Raw genomic sequence first — 19,119 nt, 5'->3', positions numbered from 1 at the left:
GTTATATATGAAGTTGTCATTTTCAGATATTTTCTATAAATCAGCATTTTGTTACTTCTTACAAGGTTTTCTCTCTGTCAGAAATTTGAATTACACTTGCGCTTCTTGTTTGGGTTTCAAGTGTTTTATATCACTACTAGGGCTATTCAGCGTAAAGCGCGAACATTTTGGATAAGCTGGCAACACCGACCAACATATGTCAACTGCCAGATTGTTTTGTTAGCACTTAGTTGAGGACGCATTTTCAATGCCCGAGATGTCTGAAGAAAAATGTCACTTGTATGTATAAAGAAAACTATAGATCATATTTAATTAATTGACAACATTTCTAGCTGCCATGAGGCGCCCTTTAAATACACTTGTCCAAAGTGCAATGCGATCTACTGCAGCGTCGCTTGCTACAAGTCGAAGGAACATCTAAAGTGCTCTGAAGAGTTTTACAAGACGTGCATCCAAGACGAATTGGCCAGTGCTGCAACAACGTCGGAAAGCAACAAAGGCATGCGTGAGATATATGACATCCTAAAACGTATGCACAAATTTGACGCCGGCTTTAAGCCCGAGGATTTTGATGCCGATGGGCTGGACAGTCCCTTAGATTCGGATGATGAAGCGAAGCCCGAACAAGATGATGAAGGGGTTGAGGGAGACGATGGCACAGAGTACCCTGCTCAAGAGGAGACGGATGAGACTGTGGACATTGCTGAGCGTCTGAAGGGCATCGACATAAATGATGCGGATGAAGTTTGGAGCCGATTGACAACGGACGAGCAGCAGGAATTCCAAAAACTAATAGCAAGTGGTGATATTATGAAACTCATGCCCGACTATAAGCCCTGGTGGTGCAAGCCAAAGAACTCAAAGATTGTGGTCATGCCCTCAGCAACAGATGTTAACGTTGACATGCCTCAAATACAAAAGAACATACCGAAGTTCACGGACCTATGCAAAACACCGTCGCCGTGCCTGCACTACAATCTCTGGAATATATTGAGCGCATACGCGTGTGTGGCGCGTTTCTTTGGCGGCGAGCAGCGCACCAATGCCAGCGAAGCTGTTGCCCATTTGGTGAATCTCAGTGCAACGTTGAAGTACGGCACCAACTTCGAGGACGCTGAGGATGCAATTATATCGGTGGAAATGGAGGCATGCACCACGGGCAATGGATCGGCTGGTGCTGCTGTTGTTGGCAGCGCAGGTGCAGGTACAAATTTCCTAGTCGAGAGTCGCGAACAGTTGCAGGAGGATGCGCGACAGCTCATGTCCACGCAACGAAATAAATTGGCGGCATTGAGCGATGTCCTTCAATTGCTCCAGCAGAGCAAAGTGTTGAGCAGACGGAAAAATTCAGAGGAAGCTGAATTCCAGAAACTTTTCGCACTTGCCAGCGGCAGTGTTGTGTTGAATCGAACCAAACTGTCGCAGCTGGTCAAGAAAATAGAGTTTATGCTGTCGTATGTGGCTAGGGAGCAGGTCCTGTGAAAACGCTGTCAAATAAAAATATTTAGTTCTAATACAATTTAATTCTGCTAAATTTTGATTGTACGTCCAAGATATGAATGTAATGGATACCTGTCTGAACAGCCATGTGCGTGTGATACTAGCTAATTGCTTGAGTGCGGCTCTGGCGGTTGTACAGCCCCAAGTAAGTATTATGGCATTCGAAAATTCACACTAGTGGAGAACAAGAAAAATGAATTATTTTCTCAGCACAGCATTTGACAAACAGGAATAATAGAATAACCCTAACACCAATGTATCCATACTGTTAACTAAATTTAACACCTGATGTTAGCTAACAGAATGTCAAGCATTGTTTGGGGCAAAATTATGCTCCAGTCTGACAAACGTTTTTATCGTGTGTGGCGTGCATTTTAAAAAATAAGTACAATAATGCTAAATTTTAATATAATTTTAATTCACGTCTTAAATAAGCATCAATAATTCATAATGGTTTAACGCAAATATCCAAATTATTAGTAACATACAAATTACATAAGGTGTCATACCCGCATTGGAACTACAAGACCGCTGGCGCGAACCAGCAACATTTTGCAGCCCTCGTTGGCACAATATCTAGTTGTCGCTTGCCAGCCCTGCCAGTTTTTTTTAGTTGGCGATTTCAGACACACACGCAAGTTGTAGTGCTTTTTACGGCTATTTTGTTTTTTGGTATGTCCAAGCGAATCGACACGGCATCAAATGCAAATGTTAGAAGTGTGCCACAGTATGCCAAATGCCAAAAGTGCTAAATGAATACATGTGGCAAAGCAACAACAACAACAGCAATAAGAACATTACCTAGAACATTTTGTGTGAACGCGTTTACGTTTTGGGTGCGGACAACGGTGCGGGATTGTGTAGCGGAATTTGAAATGCGTGCTATGTGTGTGTGTTCGTTTGTGTGTGTGTGTAGTCTATCTGCCTGTGTGTGAGCGAAGTGTTCTTCTTCGCTGCGCTTCACTCGCTAAATTAGTGCAAAAAAAGGAAACAATTTGTGTGCGCCAGTGTGTGTATGTGTATGGCGCCCATTAAGTTTTAAACAAAACATTAAATCGTATAGAATTAGAACTTATGTAAGCTAAACTAGCTGGATACAGGTGCAAATATTTGTTATAAATACGTAAAATTGTTCAATCTTGGCCAGAGATAAACGAGTTTTGGGCCGTGCGCTGCTTATCTTTTTTGGACTGCGTTGCTCCTTAAGTGTGTGTGTGTGTGTGTTTGACTACGTACGTGTGTGTGTGTGTGTGCCTGCTTATCTATCTCGACAAATATGCGAAGTATGCGTCAACCTGTTTGTTAACTTTCTGTTAAAAATTTCTACTTCAATGCTGCGGCGTCGGTGACCGCGACGATGACAACAACAACAACAGCAGAGCAGCAGCAGCGACATCTGCACCAACAACAATAATCAAATTAATAAACAACTTGGCTACGAGAAATCAAAGTCGCATAACGTGTACAATGCTAAATAAGTAGTTATGACTGCATGCAGCTAAATTTATAACAGCAAAGCGAATAAAACACCCAATGGAAATAAAACACCGTAAGCAATACGGCACTGAGCGTTGACGCTGACGCTGACGCTGGCGATGACGATGTCAAAAGCAAAAGCTCAGCTGCCAGCAGTGTGGCAGACGCTTGTCGCTCGGCGGGAGAAACTGGATGGGGCGCAGCCTAACCCGAAACGGAAGGCTCTCTCTCTCTCTCTTGCTTGGTGCCCCGCCAAACGCCGGCAGTCAGTGACCGAATGTCTGCATGCGGCTTCATTGATAACATAATTGTGTGTACATATATGCATCTGTATGTGTGTGTGTGTGTGTTTGTGAGGCAACCTTTGCATTGTTTACAAACAGCTGATGAGTTCGTCATACCCTGTGAACGTTTCAAATAGCCAACACGAGGATATAATGCTTTTGTGCCAGCGTATGTGACAGGCAGCTGTAAGCTAGTTAGTTTTTCTCCGTTTCTGTAAATGCTTCCTTTGACTATATTCTAAAAGTTAAACATTAAGTTCGGAACAGAAGTTCGCATGATCGATATTTTCATTTATTACCAAAGAAAAAAAACGATAAGTATCGGTAACAATTTAGGTTGTTGCAAATATTTCGGACATTCTAAAAGCTTTATTAATACCAGCCCACTTCCATTAAAACGCATTTATTTTTAATAGGTGTATACGCTTTGTATCAAAACGATCGAACAATATACACATCGACGTAAGAAGTACGTTAGAATATACATGTTGTTGTTCCAATGGGTGTAGGGTATCTACTAGTCGAACACTCCTGTTTCTCTTTTTTGTCTCGCCTGAAACTCCATTGAGTACATACCAAATCAATTGAACGTGTTGCGTTAAGTTATAAACGCCTTGAGGTAATTGATAAAAGTGGTTCCCAACTCTCAAATCACATACATACATATATGATTAAAAAACTGTTATCAACATGTGTATGTGTGTGTGTGCACGTATTTACTTTGGCGTATTCGTAAGAGGTTTCTAATATAAAGGCGCCAATTGGTTTGACAATTGTCTGGCCTTTTAAATCAAGACTCAATTGAATTTCTTAAGCAGCAAATTTGATTTGTTTATTTTTATAAATATTTGGCCAGTTGTTCACCTGTTTAATTGGAGTTTTTTATGCCTTAATTTCACAGAAATGCTCAAGCTTTCAATTTAAACAAGACCGCGAATTTCCGATTGGGTAAATTGTTTTCGAATTATTTCAACCAGAACTAAATAGCTTGAAGGAAAACATTGGCAACGTTATCTAAACAAAAGTAAACCCGTAATATATTTGATATAGTTGTTTTCTTTTGCTAAGTTTTTGGCCAAGTTTTGGGAATCTAGCGGAGATGATTCCTTCTATGTCGTTACTTCTAATAGTTTTCGATTACAAGGTCTACGGTTAATTGATTTTCTAGAACGACCGCTGTACTTTATTGTTTCGAAGAAGTCTCGTTTGATTCAACAGTTTGTGACAAGGGTATAATTAAAGGCATTCTTTCTATTTTACAGTATGATGCATACAAAAAGGTAGAAAATAAAAACTAAAAATCATCCAAGATTCCATTGCCTCTGCGCATTTATATTTTTAATCATAGCGCGTAATCGTTTATCGAATCAGATTTAGCAGCAAGCCGTTGCATGACAAATGCTCATTGGATCAAACTGATCACTTGAATTGTTTTACTTGTTGTGACTGAGAGCCCAGCACAGAGATCGTTTATTGTACGTATTATGCCCTAAAGATTTATTGCTGCCCTAACAGTTTGTGTTGTTGCCTTGCCATACAAGTTGGACAAATAAAAGCTGAACAGCGACGCTTTGTGTTTTGTTGAGTTCCTTAAAATGCACTCATTTTATATTATCATTTATAGGAAATGTCCCACCACAGCGATGATCAGCTTCTGCAGGCTGGAAGTGATTCCTTCTGGGAGCCTGGCAATTACAAACGCACCACCAAACGCATCGAAGATAGCTACAAGTGAGTAAAAAAGTATACAAATTGTAAACACAGTTGGGTCATTGCCAGCAATAACAAAAAACCTGTTATTAACTTGTCTCACTCTCTCTTTCTCTCTCTCTGTTTGCTCTCCCTCTCTCTCTCTGATCTGCCTGCACAGACTCTGCAACGACCTACAGCAACTGATACAGGAGCGCGCCGATATTGAGAAGGGATATGCAAAAAGCTTGCGCGCCTGGTCCAAGAAATGGGGTGAACTAATTGAGAAAGGTAAGCGAAACAAGTGAGAACAGTTTGCAATAGCCTGTAACCGACTGCGCAATACTCTGTTTCCTTGTTATAAGATGTTCAATCAGGCAATTGGGCTGCCGACTTTAAGACTGTAAGCCATATGATATATAATAGCAGCATTGGAATGCATATGTTGGCGTTTTGGTCAAAAAACTGTTAAAAGCCAACATACCCTATTCACTTTGGGAACAGCTTATTAATTTAAGGAAAAGAGAGTTGATGAAACGCTCTATATAAGCTTTTATGTGTGTGTCTGTGTGCTTATAACCGTGTTATTTGTGTACACATTCATTCACGCCTGCTGAACGGCCCAATGGAGCAACAACAAAAACAATAGGAACAACAACAACAACAACAACAACAACAGCAACAGCGATGACCCGTTGCCAGCGTCACTTCTCAGTGGGCTGACAGACTTCTGTTCTTCTTATTTGCCACATTTTGTGTACATTATATACTGAGCTTTGTTGTTGTTGTGCGATAAGTGGCTTAAGCTATTAATGGGCTTTTTTGTTGCCCTTTTTTGCACCGTCTTTTACCTGTTGTCATCGGCAGCTTCGCACTCTGGTGCCAAATAGCATGAAAAATATTTCAGATAAGTTCTAAAGTGGGGGATGGTCTTACAGAAGCTTACAAAATATTCCATTTATTTCGCTGTACTTCTATGTAAAATAATCATTTGATTCTGTTAGTTCGCAAATGATAATATAAAAATAAAGGGTTACATTAATGACTCGTACTCAGGTTAGTTACGTGAATCGGGGTTCTCACAGCCACGAAATTAGGTTCTGGTTTTAGGTTCTTACCTTGGCTTGTCACACATTTTTCCCATATCAAATGTATGACTCATGGTAAAAGTGCAGTTTTGTGAACCAGCTACCTTTCTATGCAATGGAATTTCAGCTTAGAGCCTGCCATTCAAAACTAATCTATTTATGAATATTAATTTACATTCATAGTGCATGTCAATAACTCCTATCTTAGCTTTTGGTCTCAAATATGTCCCTAATCAATATGATAACCAGTTAAGCTTTTTCTTTAAGCGTGGAATGCCGAATTTCCGTAAAAAGCAAATGTCACTGCACCGATTTTTGCCATGTTCATTCGTTAAACTTTGTGTCCCAGTGTGCATGTTGACTTTTGTGAAATGAAATCGAGTACACTGCGCGCAAAGTTGGTAACCGCTTTTGCTATTGCTGTTATTTTTTGTTGTTGTTGTTGTTGTTGCTGTTGTTGTTGCTGTTATGCCCACCGCAGACGCCGCCTTTGCTCTCTGCCCACTTTCACAGTGAGCACGACGGAACACAGCAATTGCGGACGGGGTAATATACATGTAAAAGCGGCTTCTACGAGCGCGCGACATTTTCATACCGAATTTGCCTAGTTGCGTCTAGCCAGAGTTATCAGCACCTCTCCCCAATCCCCGCCCCGCCCACTCAACCAATTGAAAGAGTAGCATAGTAAACCCGCACCAAAGCGTCGCTCGAAATGGTTTCAAAAATCAATGCGATGAGAAAATAGAACGTGTTTATTTCTGTGCTAAGCGCCTCAATTTGTATGATGTACACATATGTGTAATATATGTGTGTGTGTGTGTGTGTGTGTAGTGTGTGTGTGTGGGGTGCCAATTGAGAATAGTTGAGTGGCCGTTAGTCAAAATGGTCAAACGAGTTTCGTGCATTCCCAATTTGCAATTATTAAGTGGGCATCATATAAACTTTATTACGGTTTTTCATTTTTTGTTAGCACGCCATAAACATGCCAAAAATGTGCCTCACACACGCACACACTCAGTCCACACACACAGAAACACACACACAATCCAAATAGACTTCGAACTGATTAGATAAAAAGGCCCGTCAAGCGTCGATGACATCAGCTAAAGAGCAGACAACTACCTTAAAATCTTTTAATAATGACACATAATTACCGTTAAATGATGTGACCAGTGTTGATAAACAATTAATTAATCATTTGTTTGATTCGATTGCAGGGCCCGAATATGGCACCACAGAAGCTGCTTGGAAGGGCGTGTTAACCGAATCGGAACGTTTGTCGGATGTACATATGAAGATCAAGGATAATCTGTGCAATGATGTCAACACTCAGATTAAGACCTGGCAAAAGGATAACTACCATCACACGCTCATGCAGATCAAGGAACGCAAAGACATGGATGATCTGTTCAAGAAAGCACAGAAGCCTTGGGCCAAACTATTGGCCAAAGTGGAGAAGGCCAAAGCCGATTATCATTCAGCATGCAAAACGGAACGCAGCGCCACCAATCAAGAGCGAAACGCTAATGCCGACAGCTCGCTGTCACCGGATCAGGTTAGTTATATAATATAACCTTTAGTTAGATAGACAGTTGTATGGCTTTGTTTAACAACGTATTATATTGCAGGTGAAGAAGATGCACGATCGCGTGCAAAAGACCAAAGATCAAGTGCAAAAGTGCCGCGAGAAGTATGAACAGGCCATTGGCGAAATAACCAAATATAATTCCGTTTACATTGAGGATATGACATCCGTATTTGAGAAGTGCCAAACCATGGAAAAGACACGACTGCAGTTCTTCAAAGAAGTGCTATTCAATGTGCACGAGTGTCTCGATCCGACCAAAGTGCAAAAGTGAGCTCAATTTATTTTTGCCTGCTCACAAATCAAATCTTAAATATTAACCTCCTGTTTAATTGCAGCCTGCCCCAAATTTATGAGGAGTTCTATCATACAATTAACAATGCGGACCAACAAAAGGACTTGAAATGGTGGTCAAATAATCATGGCATCAATATGGCCATGAATTGGCCAGCATTTGTGGTAAATCTTACTCCGTATTTTTAAGAAAGTCATTTAAAACCACGTTGCCATTGCAGGAATACACGGAGGAGTTCCGTGACATAGCCAAGGGAAACAAATCGAAAGAGGCGCTGCCTGCCGCGGCCATAACGCTCATTAATCAGCGACCCGTTGCCGAGGATGTGCACGTAAGTCGGCCGGGCTCTAATTAAACATTTAATTGCCTTATTAATTGTGTTTACCGCACAGGAATACCCAACAACAAATAGTCTAAAGAAGAACGCGAGCGTCAACAGTAAAGCGAGCGGCAAGAGCAGCCAGCAGGAACAAGCATTAAATCAAACCTCTGCCACATCAGTCGAAACTAAATCAACAGTGTCGACAACATCGGCGGTCGGCGCTGCGACAGCAACAGCGGCTGCAGCGACGGCAGCGTCAGCGGCGGCGGCAACAAATCGCAATCCGAGCGTAACGTAAGTTGGAAACAGTTTCTGAATCCGAATTGTTTTGGATTACACTCGAGTGGTCACCGTTGTTGCTGCTATTTGGTTTTGTCGCTCATTTTCATTGAACTAATTGATTTCAATTTGCATGTACACAGCAATGGCAACGGCAAAGTCGATGCAAACCCATTCGACGAGGAGGAGGAGTGGGACGAGGCCGACAACGTGCTGGTCGACAACGGGGAGCCGGGTGTGCCAGTCAAGGCCTTATACGACTATGACGGCGCTGAAAGCGACGAGCTCACATTCAAGCAAGGTATAAAACCTACCGATATGGCAACTGTCATTCTCTCTTCTAATCTTTATTTTTCTCTGCTGTACCAGGTGAGGTTTTTGAGAAACTGGAGGATGAGGACGAGCAAGGGTGGTGCAAGGGTCGCATGAACGGGCGTGTGGGCTTGTATCCAGCGAACTATGTGGAAATCTTTCACTCATAAGTGGTCAAATTAGGTGAAGTGCAACTGGATGTGTGCGGAGCGTGCATTGAGAATATTAAGTTACCAAGATAATACAGTTAAAGTATGTATTGCGGATTGCGTATACATTAAAAGAAAAGAAACAATCGTTGATGAAATTATTATGATATGTATTAGAATTTGTTATGAGCAAATGCTCACACCATGGTGTGGCATCTAATGTATTAAACATTGAATTTGTGTTGAGCAAAGCCAATCCAACCTACCAACAAACAAAAAAATAGAAAAGAAAACCAAGCAAAACAAAAAAACATAAACTTGATAATAACTCATCCACAGTAGAATTGAAATGAATGTAGCTAAAAAACCAGGAAAAACAGAATACAGATTAACACTAGATAAAAGGTCAAGAGAACAATAAGTGTAAACGTCAATGTATGAAATAATATTACAAAAAACATATTACATATGTATTATGCTATAGCTAAAACTGAAATGTTCGTAAGTTTTTTTGAATGTGCGCGCATTTTTTACTGGATTCAACTGGTCGTTCACATTTTTGTGGCCAATTGCAATCTGCGTACGATTTAAGAAGCATATTCAAATATGTGCGTGGTATTTGTAATGCGTTTCATGAACATTTTTTATTATTTATGAAGTTTTGTGTATACTTGTGTTATAAAAAGTATACGTATATTATTGTATATGTACATTTTTAAATAACTTAAATTATTGAAATAAAACTAAAATACAAAACCGAATAACAACTAAATGTATTTTAATCAGAGCTCATTGCTCGGCACTTGTAATTTTTTGTCTTATATTATGTTATCATGTTCTTGTTAACTATGCCGAGCCCTCATGCGACATTGTGATTGTGATTCTTCTCAAAGAATGCACCAGCATAGTAACTACTCCTTCAAATCAATTACTGCAACAATAATATATTATTTATTTAATTTAGCATACATACAAAAATATTAAATAGTACGGTTATCTCACAAATTATTATTATGAGCTTGTATACACGTCTATTCAGATAAACAAACTCATACACACTTAATTTTATAAGAACGGGATGTGATAAATATTTGAATCCGAAGTTAAAATATAGCTCTTAGAGCGTTGAGTGTAGATTACAATGGCACAGTTTCAGTTACGAAGGCTTCGCGATCGGACCTCACAACTATGAGAGTATAACTGGTGTGGTACACTCACGCACTATTTGTGATATATGCATGCATATGAAATGGCAAACATAAAGTATCAGCTTATTCAAGCGGAAACGGCATGGCCGCATGGCGGGAGAATCGTGCATAAGTTTCTAAAAATCAGCGCTTTATGTGGCATCTTTCTGCTAATTGTCTGCTATAGTTGGTCCACCTGCGTTAAAATTATCCCATCTCAGGGCTATATTCCGCCAGACTGTACGGGCTCAACTTACGATCAGTATGACGCTTCCACTGAACAAACTGGGTCCAGTCCAGACGATAATATTTATACATCGACTCGAGCACAGTTAATACCACCTACACGGCGAAACGAAACTTTGGGTAATTATTTACCGTGTTGAAATCAAAACAGATTTTGTGACCTGCATTCACACACATAGGCCCAAACATATTGGAAAACTATTTTGTGTACACCTCGCAATGTCGCATGCCCGCTCTGAATCCCTTCGCCAAGAATGCGCTTAGGATATTTAAAAAGACAACGTATTACACTTGCGACCCGAGCAAGGATCTAATATCTGTAGTCTATGATGACGGCAATCAACGCTACAAGCTGCACATGAATGAACCAAAAATCAAATGTTGCTATAAGGCGATTCTGCGCAACGGAAATGGTGCCGAGGCGGACAACGAGTTCAAGTAGGTGCCGCAATAGCCTTTAATTAAAGCAACATATTTATGAATGGCATTATAGATTGCTGCCATGCACTTATTTTCCCCAGAATTTCGTCGTGCCACAACACGTAGATGCGATCATCACCGAATGCCGTCGCTTGAAGGACAAAAAGCTGTTGCAACAGGATGCCTTTGGCTTTGTGCAACCAGCGAGACATGTGGGCAATCGCACAACTTTGAATAATTCAATTGTAGCTGAATCCCCTGGGGGTAGACCCAGTGTCCTGCTCTGGGGCATTGACTCCATGTCGCGAATGAACTTCCAGCGGACCATGCCGTTGATGTACAAGTATCTCAGAGAAGAGAACTGGTACGAGCTGCAGGGCTACAACAAGGTGTGTTTCAATTGATAAAACAGCCCACACTTTAACAATGAGAAATGCCATTCGGTTCTTTTCAGATGGGAGATAACACATTTCCCAATTTACTGGCACTGCTCACAGGATTCAACAACACAAGAGCAATGTCTGTCTGCCGGCCAACATTTGTGGCTGGCTTGGATGCTTGCCCATTACTCTGGCAAACGTACAGGCAGCTGGGATATATCACAGCCTATGCAGAAGATTGGGGTCAATTTTCTACATTTAACTATCACAAGAAGGGATTCGTCAAACCGCCAACAGATTACTATCCACGCCCTCTCATGCTGGCCGTCGAGAAGGAGCTCAAAAAAGTATTGATTTCCAAAATACCCTACTGCGTGGGGCGTCGACATTATGCGGAGTACATTTACGATTATGCCATACAGTTTACTAGGGTGCACAAAAATCAGTCCACCTTTGGCATGTTCTGGACGAACTCCTTTAGCCACAACGACTTTGCCCTGCCCTCTTCCATGGATGCCAAGATCCTTGAATATATGCACACATTACAGAAAAATGGAATCTTTGAAAAGTCCATAATTCTATTCTTTAGTGATCATGGCATGCGATTCGGTCCACTGCGCAGCCTGGATAGTGGATTCTTGGAGGAACGCATGCCTATATTATATATCTGGCTGCCAAACTGGTTTAGGCACAAATATCCACAGTATGTGCATAGTTTACAGCTGAATAGGAATCGTTTAACCTCGCCCTTCGACATCCATGCCACGTTGCGGCACATTCTGGAGCTGGACACTCCGCTGGCAGAGCTGTCGCGACCCGAAAGCTGTCCCAGTTGTCATAGCATCTTTTACGAAGTAGCCGAGTCGAGGGATTGCCGGGATGCGGGCATTAATGATCATTGGTGTACTTGCCACACGTTCAAAAAAAACTCACGAACGGATTATCATATTAAGGAAATCTCACAACAGCTGATTGATTCCACAAACGCCTATCTTGTGGCCAACAATCTGACTGACGTTTGTCAGACTCTAAGATTGTCAAATATCGAGTCGGTGCAGAGAAAAATAAGTTTGAAAGCGAAGGCATTTGAATCGTATCTTGTCAGGTACGAGGCCCAACCGGAGAATGCCCTGTTTGAGGCTTCGACTGATTGGAATAACAAAACTCAGCGAATCTCCATTAACGTGCCTGATATAAGTCGTCTGGACTCGTACAGTCAACTATCCAAGTGCGTAGAAGATAATATTGCTAAAAAGTTTTGCATATGCTATGACTATGCAGAACACAAGCCCTGATATTGTCTATTTCCGCGTTTGTTTATCTCTGAGATAAAAGCCAACGGAAGATTTATTCAGTTCTTCATTGGAACTTATATTAATAATAATACTCAACAGGTCTGAGACAGCTGTTTAAGTCTTTGACTCATATATTAAATCCAAAATTGGATATTTGAGCTATTTTCATCGTGATATGCCGTGCACAAAGTTTTATTTGAATACATAATTGATGTTAATATTATTAAATAAGCATTAATAGCCATACTATATATAGTCCTATAATTAAAATCCAATGTTTTGTAGAATTCAAGATCATTTGAAGTATGCTATAAAAGTGAGTTTAAGAAGTTATAAATACGAAGCGCAATTTTTGCTTGTAAACATGCCAATTGCACTAATCGAATTTTTTATTACTAGCGACATATATAAGTTATAATTCTTGTCCAAATGCCAAATGATTTTACTTTCCTTGCATGCCTTATCATTTTGCTTATCATTTTGGGTACATTGATTGAATCTCTAAAAATTAAATGAAAAAAAAATTAAATATCGATTGGAGATTTATGCACAGCCTGATAAATTTTGAGCCTTGTGTAAAATTTGCTTTAAAAATTTCACGTCTGAATGTTGAAAAATCGTGAAAAATGGTGTGAAACTTTTACCATGCAATCATTTTCAAAGATCTTTGTTGAAAATCATTTTCACATTTCGGAAAACCCTTCCGTATATGATAAAAATGAAGTGCAAAACTTTGGTATTTGAAGTTTGGAGCTCAAACTCAATTCTAAAGATTTTTATGAACATTTATTTAAGAAATGATTCGTATTTTTCGAAACTTTCCGGCTTCCCGGCATAAAGTCTAAATGAACACATTTTTCAGGATTTTAGGTTATTCCAATTTGCAGTCGGGAAAATTTGCAGGAAGCGGCTGCATGTTACATTTTTGCTTTTGTTGTAATCGACTTCAAACTCTTTTAAACAGTCTCGTTGTGTCAATTTATTTAAGATGTCTTTCACACTTTTCGCCAAATCCATCTGTGTAGAATGATGAATGGGGTAAAAGGTTCATAAAGAACGGAAATTCTGAATTTAAAGAAAGTACGGGTTGAATTTTAAATATTCTACCGATCGTAAATTGATGGAATGTCGAGGTTTAAGGTTTTAAGCAACAAATTTGATCCAGGCAAGGCCTGATAATAAAAGCTAGTCATATACATATAAAAGGGCATAGTCTAGCTTAAAGGGGCTTTAGAGTTTTTATCTTAAGTCCCAAAATAATCATTCGATATTATGCAATCTTTGTAACGCAATTTTGATTAGGTGACGCTACAATTGCCGAGTGCCTGCCTTCAATTCGAACTAAACTGTATAAGTTCGTAAGAGTTCTAGATACCATGATGATCAAACCCGATGATATATGCGGCTATCAGCAAGAAATTGAATAGGAAACTTATATTTGGCATTAGGTGCCGACTGTGTGGTAGATAAATATTACAAATTAATGCTTTTTTTTGTATAATGATAAGACCATATCAGGGCTCACATAGGAATTAGCAATGATGTGAACCCGACACATATTTGTATATATTTATATAAGTGTGTTTGCTGAATCGGCTGCCTTGATAACCCCACAAGTAGTGGGCAGTCGGCTATGAGGCACCATGCAGAGCACATCGATTATAAAACCAGCAAACAAATAAGAATCGGTTTAAAAAGAAATGTGATTTAATACATTAATATCTATGGCAAAATTGAAATACCAGTTGCTTGGGCCACAGAGTCCGCCACGTTTCGGGGAGCGGACTTTACGGCTGCCCTTCAAAGTTCTGCTAGGCTCTGCCTCGGTTCTGCTGCTTGTCTTGTATTATCTTAGACATGTCTCAGAAACAAGGCCAACTGTGGAAACTGATTTAAATGACCCAAGGCTTAGCTCTACGACTACAATAAATCCAAGTACGCAGATACCAATTGAAATTTATGTCTTCAATTCAACTCTGGGTAATAGTGAAATATTTGGTGTAGTTCATCACGAGCTTAATTCAAATTTCTGCAATATCAGCAGAGCACAACGATAGCAAATATTATGTGAAAACCTCAAAGTGTCGTATGTCTGCCCCATATCCCTTTACGGCTGATGTTTTGAAAATATATAAACCAAAAACATACAAGAAGTGCGATCCAAGTAAGGATCTCATCACCGTGCACTTTGAGGAGGGTCTCTACAGGCTACATATGAACGAAGTGAATATCACATGTTGTTATAAACAGATCCTGCGTTCCGGCGATCGCGATCATGCGGACCAGATGTATAGGTAAGCACGTACTATACATAAACAAATATTAATTTATTATGATAATTATAAAATGATCACGATTGTGATCATAGATTGCTGCCATGCAGTAATTTTCATCAGGATTTCGTTGTGCCTCAACACGTAGATGCGATCATCACCGAATGCCGTCGCTTGAAGGACAAAAAGCTGTTGCAACAGGATGCCTTTGGCTTTGTGCAACCAGCGAGACATGTGGACAATCGCACAACTTTGAATAATTCAACAATGGATCAATCCCCTGAGGGTAGACCCAGTGTCCTGCTCTGGGGCATTGACTCCATGTCGCGAATGAACTTCCAGCGGACCATGCCGTTGATGTACAAGTATCTCAGAGAAGAGAACTGGTACGAGCTGCAGGGCTACAACAAGGTGTGTGTTTCCATAATACATCCGGCACTTTACTATTATCAAATGTCTTACTCAGATGGGAGACAACACATTTCCCAATTTAATGGCGGTGTTGACAGGATTTAATAGCACCAGATCCCTGTCAGTCTGCCAGCCCAAAGAAGTGGGTGGCTTGGATGCTTGTCCAATGCTCTGGAAAAAATACAAGGAAAAGCGCTACATAACAGCTTATGCGGAGGACTGGAGCCGTTATTCTACGTTCAATTTTTTATTTAAGGGCTTTCAAAACCCTCCAACGGATTACTATGCACGTCCACTAATGCTGGCCGTTGAGAAGGAGCTGCCGAAGGTGAACGACATGGCCATACCCTATTGCGTGGGACGAAGGCATTTAGCGGAGTATATTTCTGACGCTGCACTACAGTTTACGGAATTCTATAAAAATCAGTCCACCTTTGGCATGTTCTGGACGAATTCCTTTAGCCACAACAACTTTGCCCTGCCCTCTTCCATGGATGCCAAGATCCTTGAATATATGCACACATTGCAGAAAAGTGGAACCCTTGAAAATTCCATTATTTTATTCTTTAGTGATCATGGAATGCGATTCGGCGCACTACGCAGCTTGGAGAGTGGCTTTCTGGAGGAGCGCATGCCCATTATGTATATTTGGCTACCCAATTGGTTTAGGCAAAAGTATCCAGAGCATGTAATTAATTTAATGCTTAATCGGAATCGCCTAACTTCACCGTACGACATCCACGCAACATTGATGCACATCCTGGAGTTGGAGACACCGTTCGCTAACTTACCAAGACCTGAAGGTTGTCCCAGCTGTCATAGCATTTTTTTGGAGGTAGCCGAGTCAAGAGATTGCACCGATGCGGGCATCGATGAACACTGGTGCACTTGCCTGGAATTAGAAGAGGTGCCACAGACCGATCCGAAGGCAAAACTCCTGGCAGACCAGCTGGTCGAGGCCACAAACAATTATTTGGCAGCTAAAAATCTGACAGGAACGTGTGAGATCCTGAAATTAACTAAAATTAAGTCTGTGAAAGCGCAAATATTATCGCACTCAAACCAAACCGATTCCTACCTGGTCAGATACGAGACGGCACCAGCCGCGGCATTGTTCGAGGCAACGGTCAAGTGGAGCAACGCGACACAGCGCATCTCCATTTCTGTGCCCAGCATTAGTCGAATGACGGCATACAGGGAGTACTCGCAGTGTGTAGGGGATGCTACTCTCAAGAAGTTCTGCATCTGCATGCAATCAGCTATTAAATGAATCAACCCCGGCAATCCAAGCTGGTGGACTGTCGTTTAACCACAGCCAAAGATGCATCTGCATTCCTTAGTATCCTTGCTGTCTGTGCCTGTATCTGTATCTCGAGTGTATTGTTGCCAACGCCTATCGGCAGTTCCGATCGCACCCTGTGAGTTTGCAAGCAGTTTCCGCAACTAATTTGGGTTGGGCACAAATTAGTTGACAATTATATGACAATTGCAGGACATAATTGCAGCAATATCAACGATAAGAAGACAGCTGTTTAGTCTATTGCAATAATTCAGTTTTCCTCTTTTCATTATTTATGCATTTGATTTGCGCATTTGTTGCTTGCCAACAGATCAAAATACCTTTCTTAATAAGAACAAATAAAATAATATAGTGCATATCTTATCGCGTAGTCAATAATACATATTCTAGGAAAGGTGAAGCGTCTCAGTCAATTAGTTCAAGAACCTGTCAAAGATAAGTTTTCTGTGATTATTAACACAAACAAAGGTTGTTTCTAGTAGTAAATGTTTATTCGATTAAAGCTCCTTGATAGCCTCGAAGTTGGCAATCTTTTTTATATATGAATAATCTTGCTAAATAGCTTGGGTTAAGTTGAATAATAAATTTTTAATTTATTACATGTGCGCCTTATTTCTTTTAATTTGTCCATAGTATTTTAATGACACCTCTTTCTTTTATTGTCTACTTTGTTTGAATATTTACTATACAAAATAAGTTGGATAGGCATTTAAAGTTATTTAATGTCTATATTAAATATTTTACTTCAATTCCACATAGGATTTAAATCTTTGTGCAAAAGAGTCCCCACTTCTTGCCGAACATATGCCAGCAAATTAATATTGTAATTGATACCTTTTATTTAGTCTGATGAAAACTCGTTTATGGCAAAACAAAATTACAAATCAATCAAAACATATTAAAATTTGAGGCTCAACTCGTATTCCCATTGAAAATGGCGCAGCAGATGAGTACATTAGGACAAGGGGTGGCCTGCGGCACCACCCCAAAAACCACTAACGATAACCATAACAAACAAAGTGTAAACCATAAACAGAAGCAGTTGATGATGCAGATACACTCCATTCAAATCGCTCAAGTATCTGTATCCGCATTTGTATCTGTATCTTTGGCCGGTTCCGTGTGTCAACTTCAATTACTTGCGCTGCCTAATCGCGGGCTGATAAGGGTAATAATAAACGGCAGCCTACCTGATGTGCTCGCCCGTCTCTGGCCAGAGCCGGGCAACGCCTATTAAACGCCTCGCTGCGCCCAAATGAGATTCGAATGCCGAATGAGATGGGAAGCCGCTGCCAGACAGGGATGGCCATACGGTGCTGCTCTTGGCTGCGGTCGCTTGTGGTGCCATTGTGGTGCACAAAATGGTGGCTGTGCCTGTTCAGAGAGCAGCCTTAAATAGCCAAGGATGCGCAGAGCGCTGAAACAGTAGCTATTTGGCACTGAGGCGCGCAAGGATCGTTTAGGATGAGTGATTTTAGCATCGACTACATACTGAACCGCGCCGGCGACAGATATGTCGGCACCAATGCCTCCGTGGGCATAATGCAGCGACTTGGAGTCAACCTGTATCATCCATACGCTTCGCCTGCACGCAAGGAGCAGTTGCCGTCCGCAGCATCAGTTTCCATGTTGGATGGACCGATGCCCATGTACGACTGGCTGCAATATACGCGTTACCATCCGCCCAAGCTGCCGCGAGCGCTGCGTCAGGGACCCGCGAAGCGCACACCGGGCCGCCTGCCACGCATTCCCTTCACACCCGCCCAGCTACAGGCATTGGAGTGTGCCTACAAGGAGTCCAACTATTTGAGTGCCGAGGATGCGAACAAGTTGGCCGAATCTCTGGAGCTGACGAATACGCGCGTCAAGATCTGGTTCCAGAATCGTCGTGCCCGCGAAAGACGTGAGAAACGGGAGAAGGACGAGAGCTGCGACTCCACCTTCTCATCGAATGCATCCAGTCCGGAGCCGGACACGGAGTCGGATATATTGGTCATTGTTTGAAAAGCAATTGGAGCCTAAACGGGGCGTGTTTAGAAAGAAAGCTCAAATTTTGGCTGTTAGTGTGTAAATTGTGATTGTTTGTACATTGGATTGAAAGACTTTTTGTAAATATTATTTCTTTATAAGCACATGTATGTTTAGACTTACGATACAAAGACAATACATAAATTATTATTAACATTAAATTTTATAAATAAAACAAACTTTTAAATGAAATACTTGAACATAAATTCTTTTGATTATGTGATTCATTTTATAGAACGGATAATTATGGCTCTAAAAGGTCTTTTATATGAGATAAATTCTGAAGTTGCCTGGAAATTAGATATACAAATTTTGAATAACTATGGATCTTTTAGAATTTAGGATTTATAGTACAAACGTGCTTTAGATTTTTTAATTTTAGCTAGTAACTCTAGAGTTGTAAGGAACTGTGCTTAGTTAAAGCGAAAATCAGCTGCAAAATATATTTTTAAATAATTATAAGCCTTTTATGTTTTATTCATATATTTTTTAATGACACTTGTTATATACAAATTTCTATATATTTTAATTGACTTATTAGACTAAAGGCATGCTTAAATTCTGCAAATAAATTAACCTTTTAAAGAAAATAATTTATTT

General features: G+C 40.5%; 5 protein-coding genes across 6 annotated transcripts; all 5 read left to right on the top strand.

Moving 5' to 3' along the window:
* The first annotated feature begins 60 nt into the window (after nt 1–60).
* Nucleotides 61–1,505, top strand: LOC115757677 (zinc finger HIT domain-containing protein 2). Its single transcript, XM_030698009.1, has 2 exons — nt 61–279; nt 333–1,505. The coding sequence occupies exons 1-2, from the start codon at nt 248–250 to the stop codon at nt 1,480–1,482; spliced, it is 1,182 nt and encodes a 393-aa protein (XP_030553869.1). The 5' UTR covers nt 61–247; the 3' UTR covers nt 1,483–1,505.
* Nucleotides 1,506–1,549: 44 nt separating this feature from the next.
* On the top strand, nt 1,550–9,709 carry LOC115757675 (protein kinase C and casein kinase substrate in neurons protein 2). Of its 2 annotated transcripts, none has more exons than XM_030698005.1 (10): nt 1,550–1,645; nt 4,885–4,991; nt 5,131–5,240; nt 7,255–7,592; nt 7,666–7,892; nt 7,961–8,081; nt 8,138–8,248; nt 8,310–8,533; nt 8,662–8,819; nt 8,888–9,709. In XM_030698005.1, exons 1-10 carry the CDS (start codon nt 1,556–1,558, stop codon nt 8,998–9,000), a joined length of 1,599 nt encoding a protein of 532 aa, XP_030553865.1. In that variant the 5' UTR covers nt 1,550–1,555; the 3' UTR covers nt 9,001–9,709. The 2 variants fall into 2 exon arrangements, with proteins under 2 accessions (XP_030553865.1, XP_030553866.1); XM_030698006.1 differs by lacking the exon at nt 1,550–1,645 and adding an exon at nt 2,099–2,172.
* Nucleotides 9,710–10,638: 929 nt separating this feature from the next.
* On the top strand, nt 10,639–12,752 carry LOC115771680. The gene is made up of 3 exons (XM_030717496.1): nt 10,639–10,850; nt 10,906–11,221; nt 11,287–12,752. The coding sequence occupies exons 1-3, from the start codon at nt 10,639–10,641 to the stop codon at nt 12,505–12,507; spliced, it is 1,749 nt and encodes a 582-aa protein (XP_030573356.1). The 3' UTR covers nt 12,508–12,752.
* Nucleotides 12,753–14,231: 1,479 nt separating this feature from the next.
* LOC115771679 lies at nt 14,232–17,033 on the top strand. The gene is made up of 4 exons (XM_030717494.1): nt 14,232–14,487; nt 14,552–14,801; nt 14,876–15,191; nt 15,247–17,033. Exons 1-4 carry the CDS (start codon nt 14,232–14,234, stop codon nt 16,459–16,461), a joined length of 2,037 nt encoding a protein of 678 aa, XP_030573354.1. The 3' UTR covers nt 16,462–17,033.
* Nucleotides 17,034–17,398: 365 nt separating this feature from the next.
* LOC115772012 (homeobox protein GHOX-7) lies at nt 17,399–18,611 on the top strand. Its single transcript, XM_030717942.1, has one exon. The coding sequence runs from the start codon at nt 17,956–17,958 to the stop codon at nt 18,493–18,495; it is 540 nt and encodes a 179-aa protein (XP_030573802.1). The 5' UTR covers nt 17,399–17,955; the 3' UTR covers nt 18,496–18,611.
* Nucleotides 18,612–19,119: the final 508 nt, after the last annotated feature.

This window comes from Drosophila novamexicana, unplaced genomic scaffold (genome assembly GCF_003285875.2).
Source record: "Drosophila novamexicana strain 15010-1031.04,08,12 unplaced genomic scaffold, DnovRS2.1 tig00000108-arrow-pilon, whole genome shotgun sequence".
Classification (NCBI taxonomy): domain Eukaryota; kingdom Metazoa; phylum Arthropoda; class Insecta; order Diptera; family Drosophilidae; genus Drosophila; species Drosophila novamexicana.
Note: the sequence above shows the minus strand (reverse complement) of the source record. Positions and strands in the feature narration are given on the sequence as shown.

Coding starts and splice junctions, on each gene's coding strand:
- LOC115757677 (XM_030698009.1), top strand. CDS start 248: ATGCCCGAGATGTCTGAAGAAAAATGTCACTT. Junction 280..332: donor TCTGAAGAAAAATGTCACTT/GTATGTATAAAG, acceptor CAACATTTCTAG/CTGCCATGAGGCGCCCTTTA.
- LOC115757675 (XM_030698005.1), top strand. CDS start 1,556: ATGAATGTAATGGATACCTGTCTGAACAGCCATGTGCGTGTGATACTA. Junction 7,593..7,665: donor GCTCGCTGTCACCGGATCAG/GTTAGTTATATA, acceptor ATTATATTGCAG/GTGAAGAAGATGCACGATCG. Junction 7,893..7,960: donor GATCCGACCAAAGTGCAAAA/GTGAGCTCAATT, acceptor GTTTAATTGCAG/CCTGCCCCAAATTTATGAGG.
- LOC115771680 (XM_030717496.1), top strand. CDS start 10,639: ATGCCCGCTCTGAATCCCTTCGCCAAGAATGCGCTTAGGATATTTAAA. Junction 10,851..10,905: donor GAGGCGGACAACGAGTTCAA/GTAGGTGCCGCA, acceptor ATGGCATTATAG/ATTGCTGCCATGCACTTATT. Junction 11,222..11,286: donor AGCTGCAGGGCTACAACAAG/GTGTGTTTCAAT, acceptor GGTTCTTTTCAG/ATGGGAGATAACACATTTCC.
- LOC115771679 (XM_030717494.1), top strand. CDS start 14,232: ATGGCAAAATTGAAATACCAGTTGCTTGGGCCACAGAGTCCGCCACGT. Junction 14,488..14,551: donor TGTCTTCAATTCAACTCTGG/GTAATAGTGAAA, acceptor CAATATCAGCAG/AGCACAACGATAGCAAATAT. Junction 14,802..14,875: donor CATGCGGACCAGATGTATAG/GTAAGCACGTAC, acceptor TTGTGATCATAG/ATTGCTGCCATGCAGTAATT.
- LOC115772012 (XM_030717942.1), top strand. CDS start 17,956: ATGAGTGATTTTAGCATCGACTACATACTGAACCGCGCCGGCGACAGA.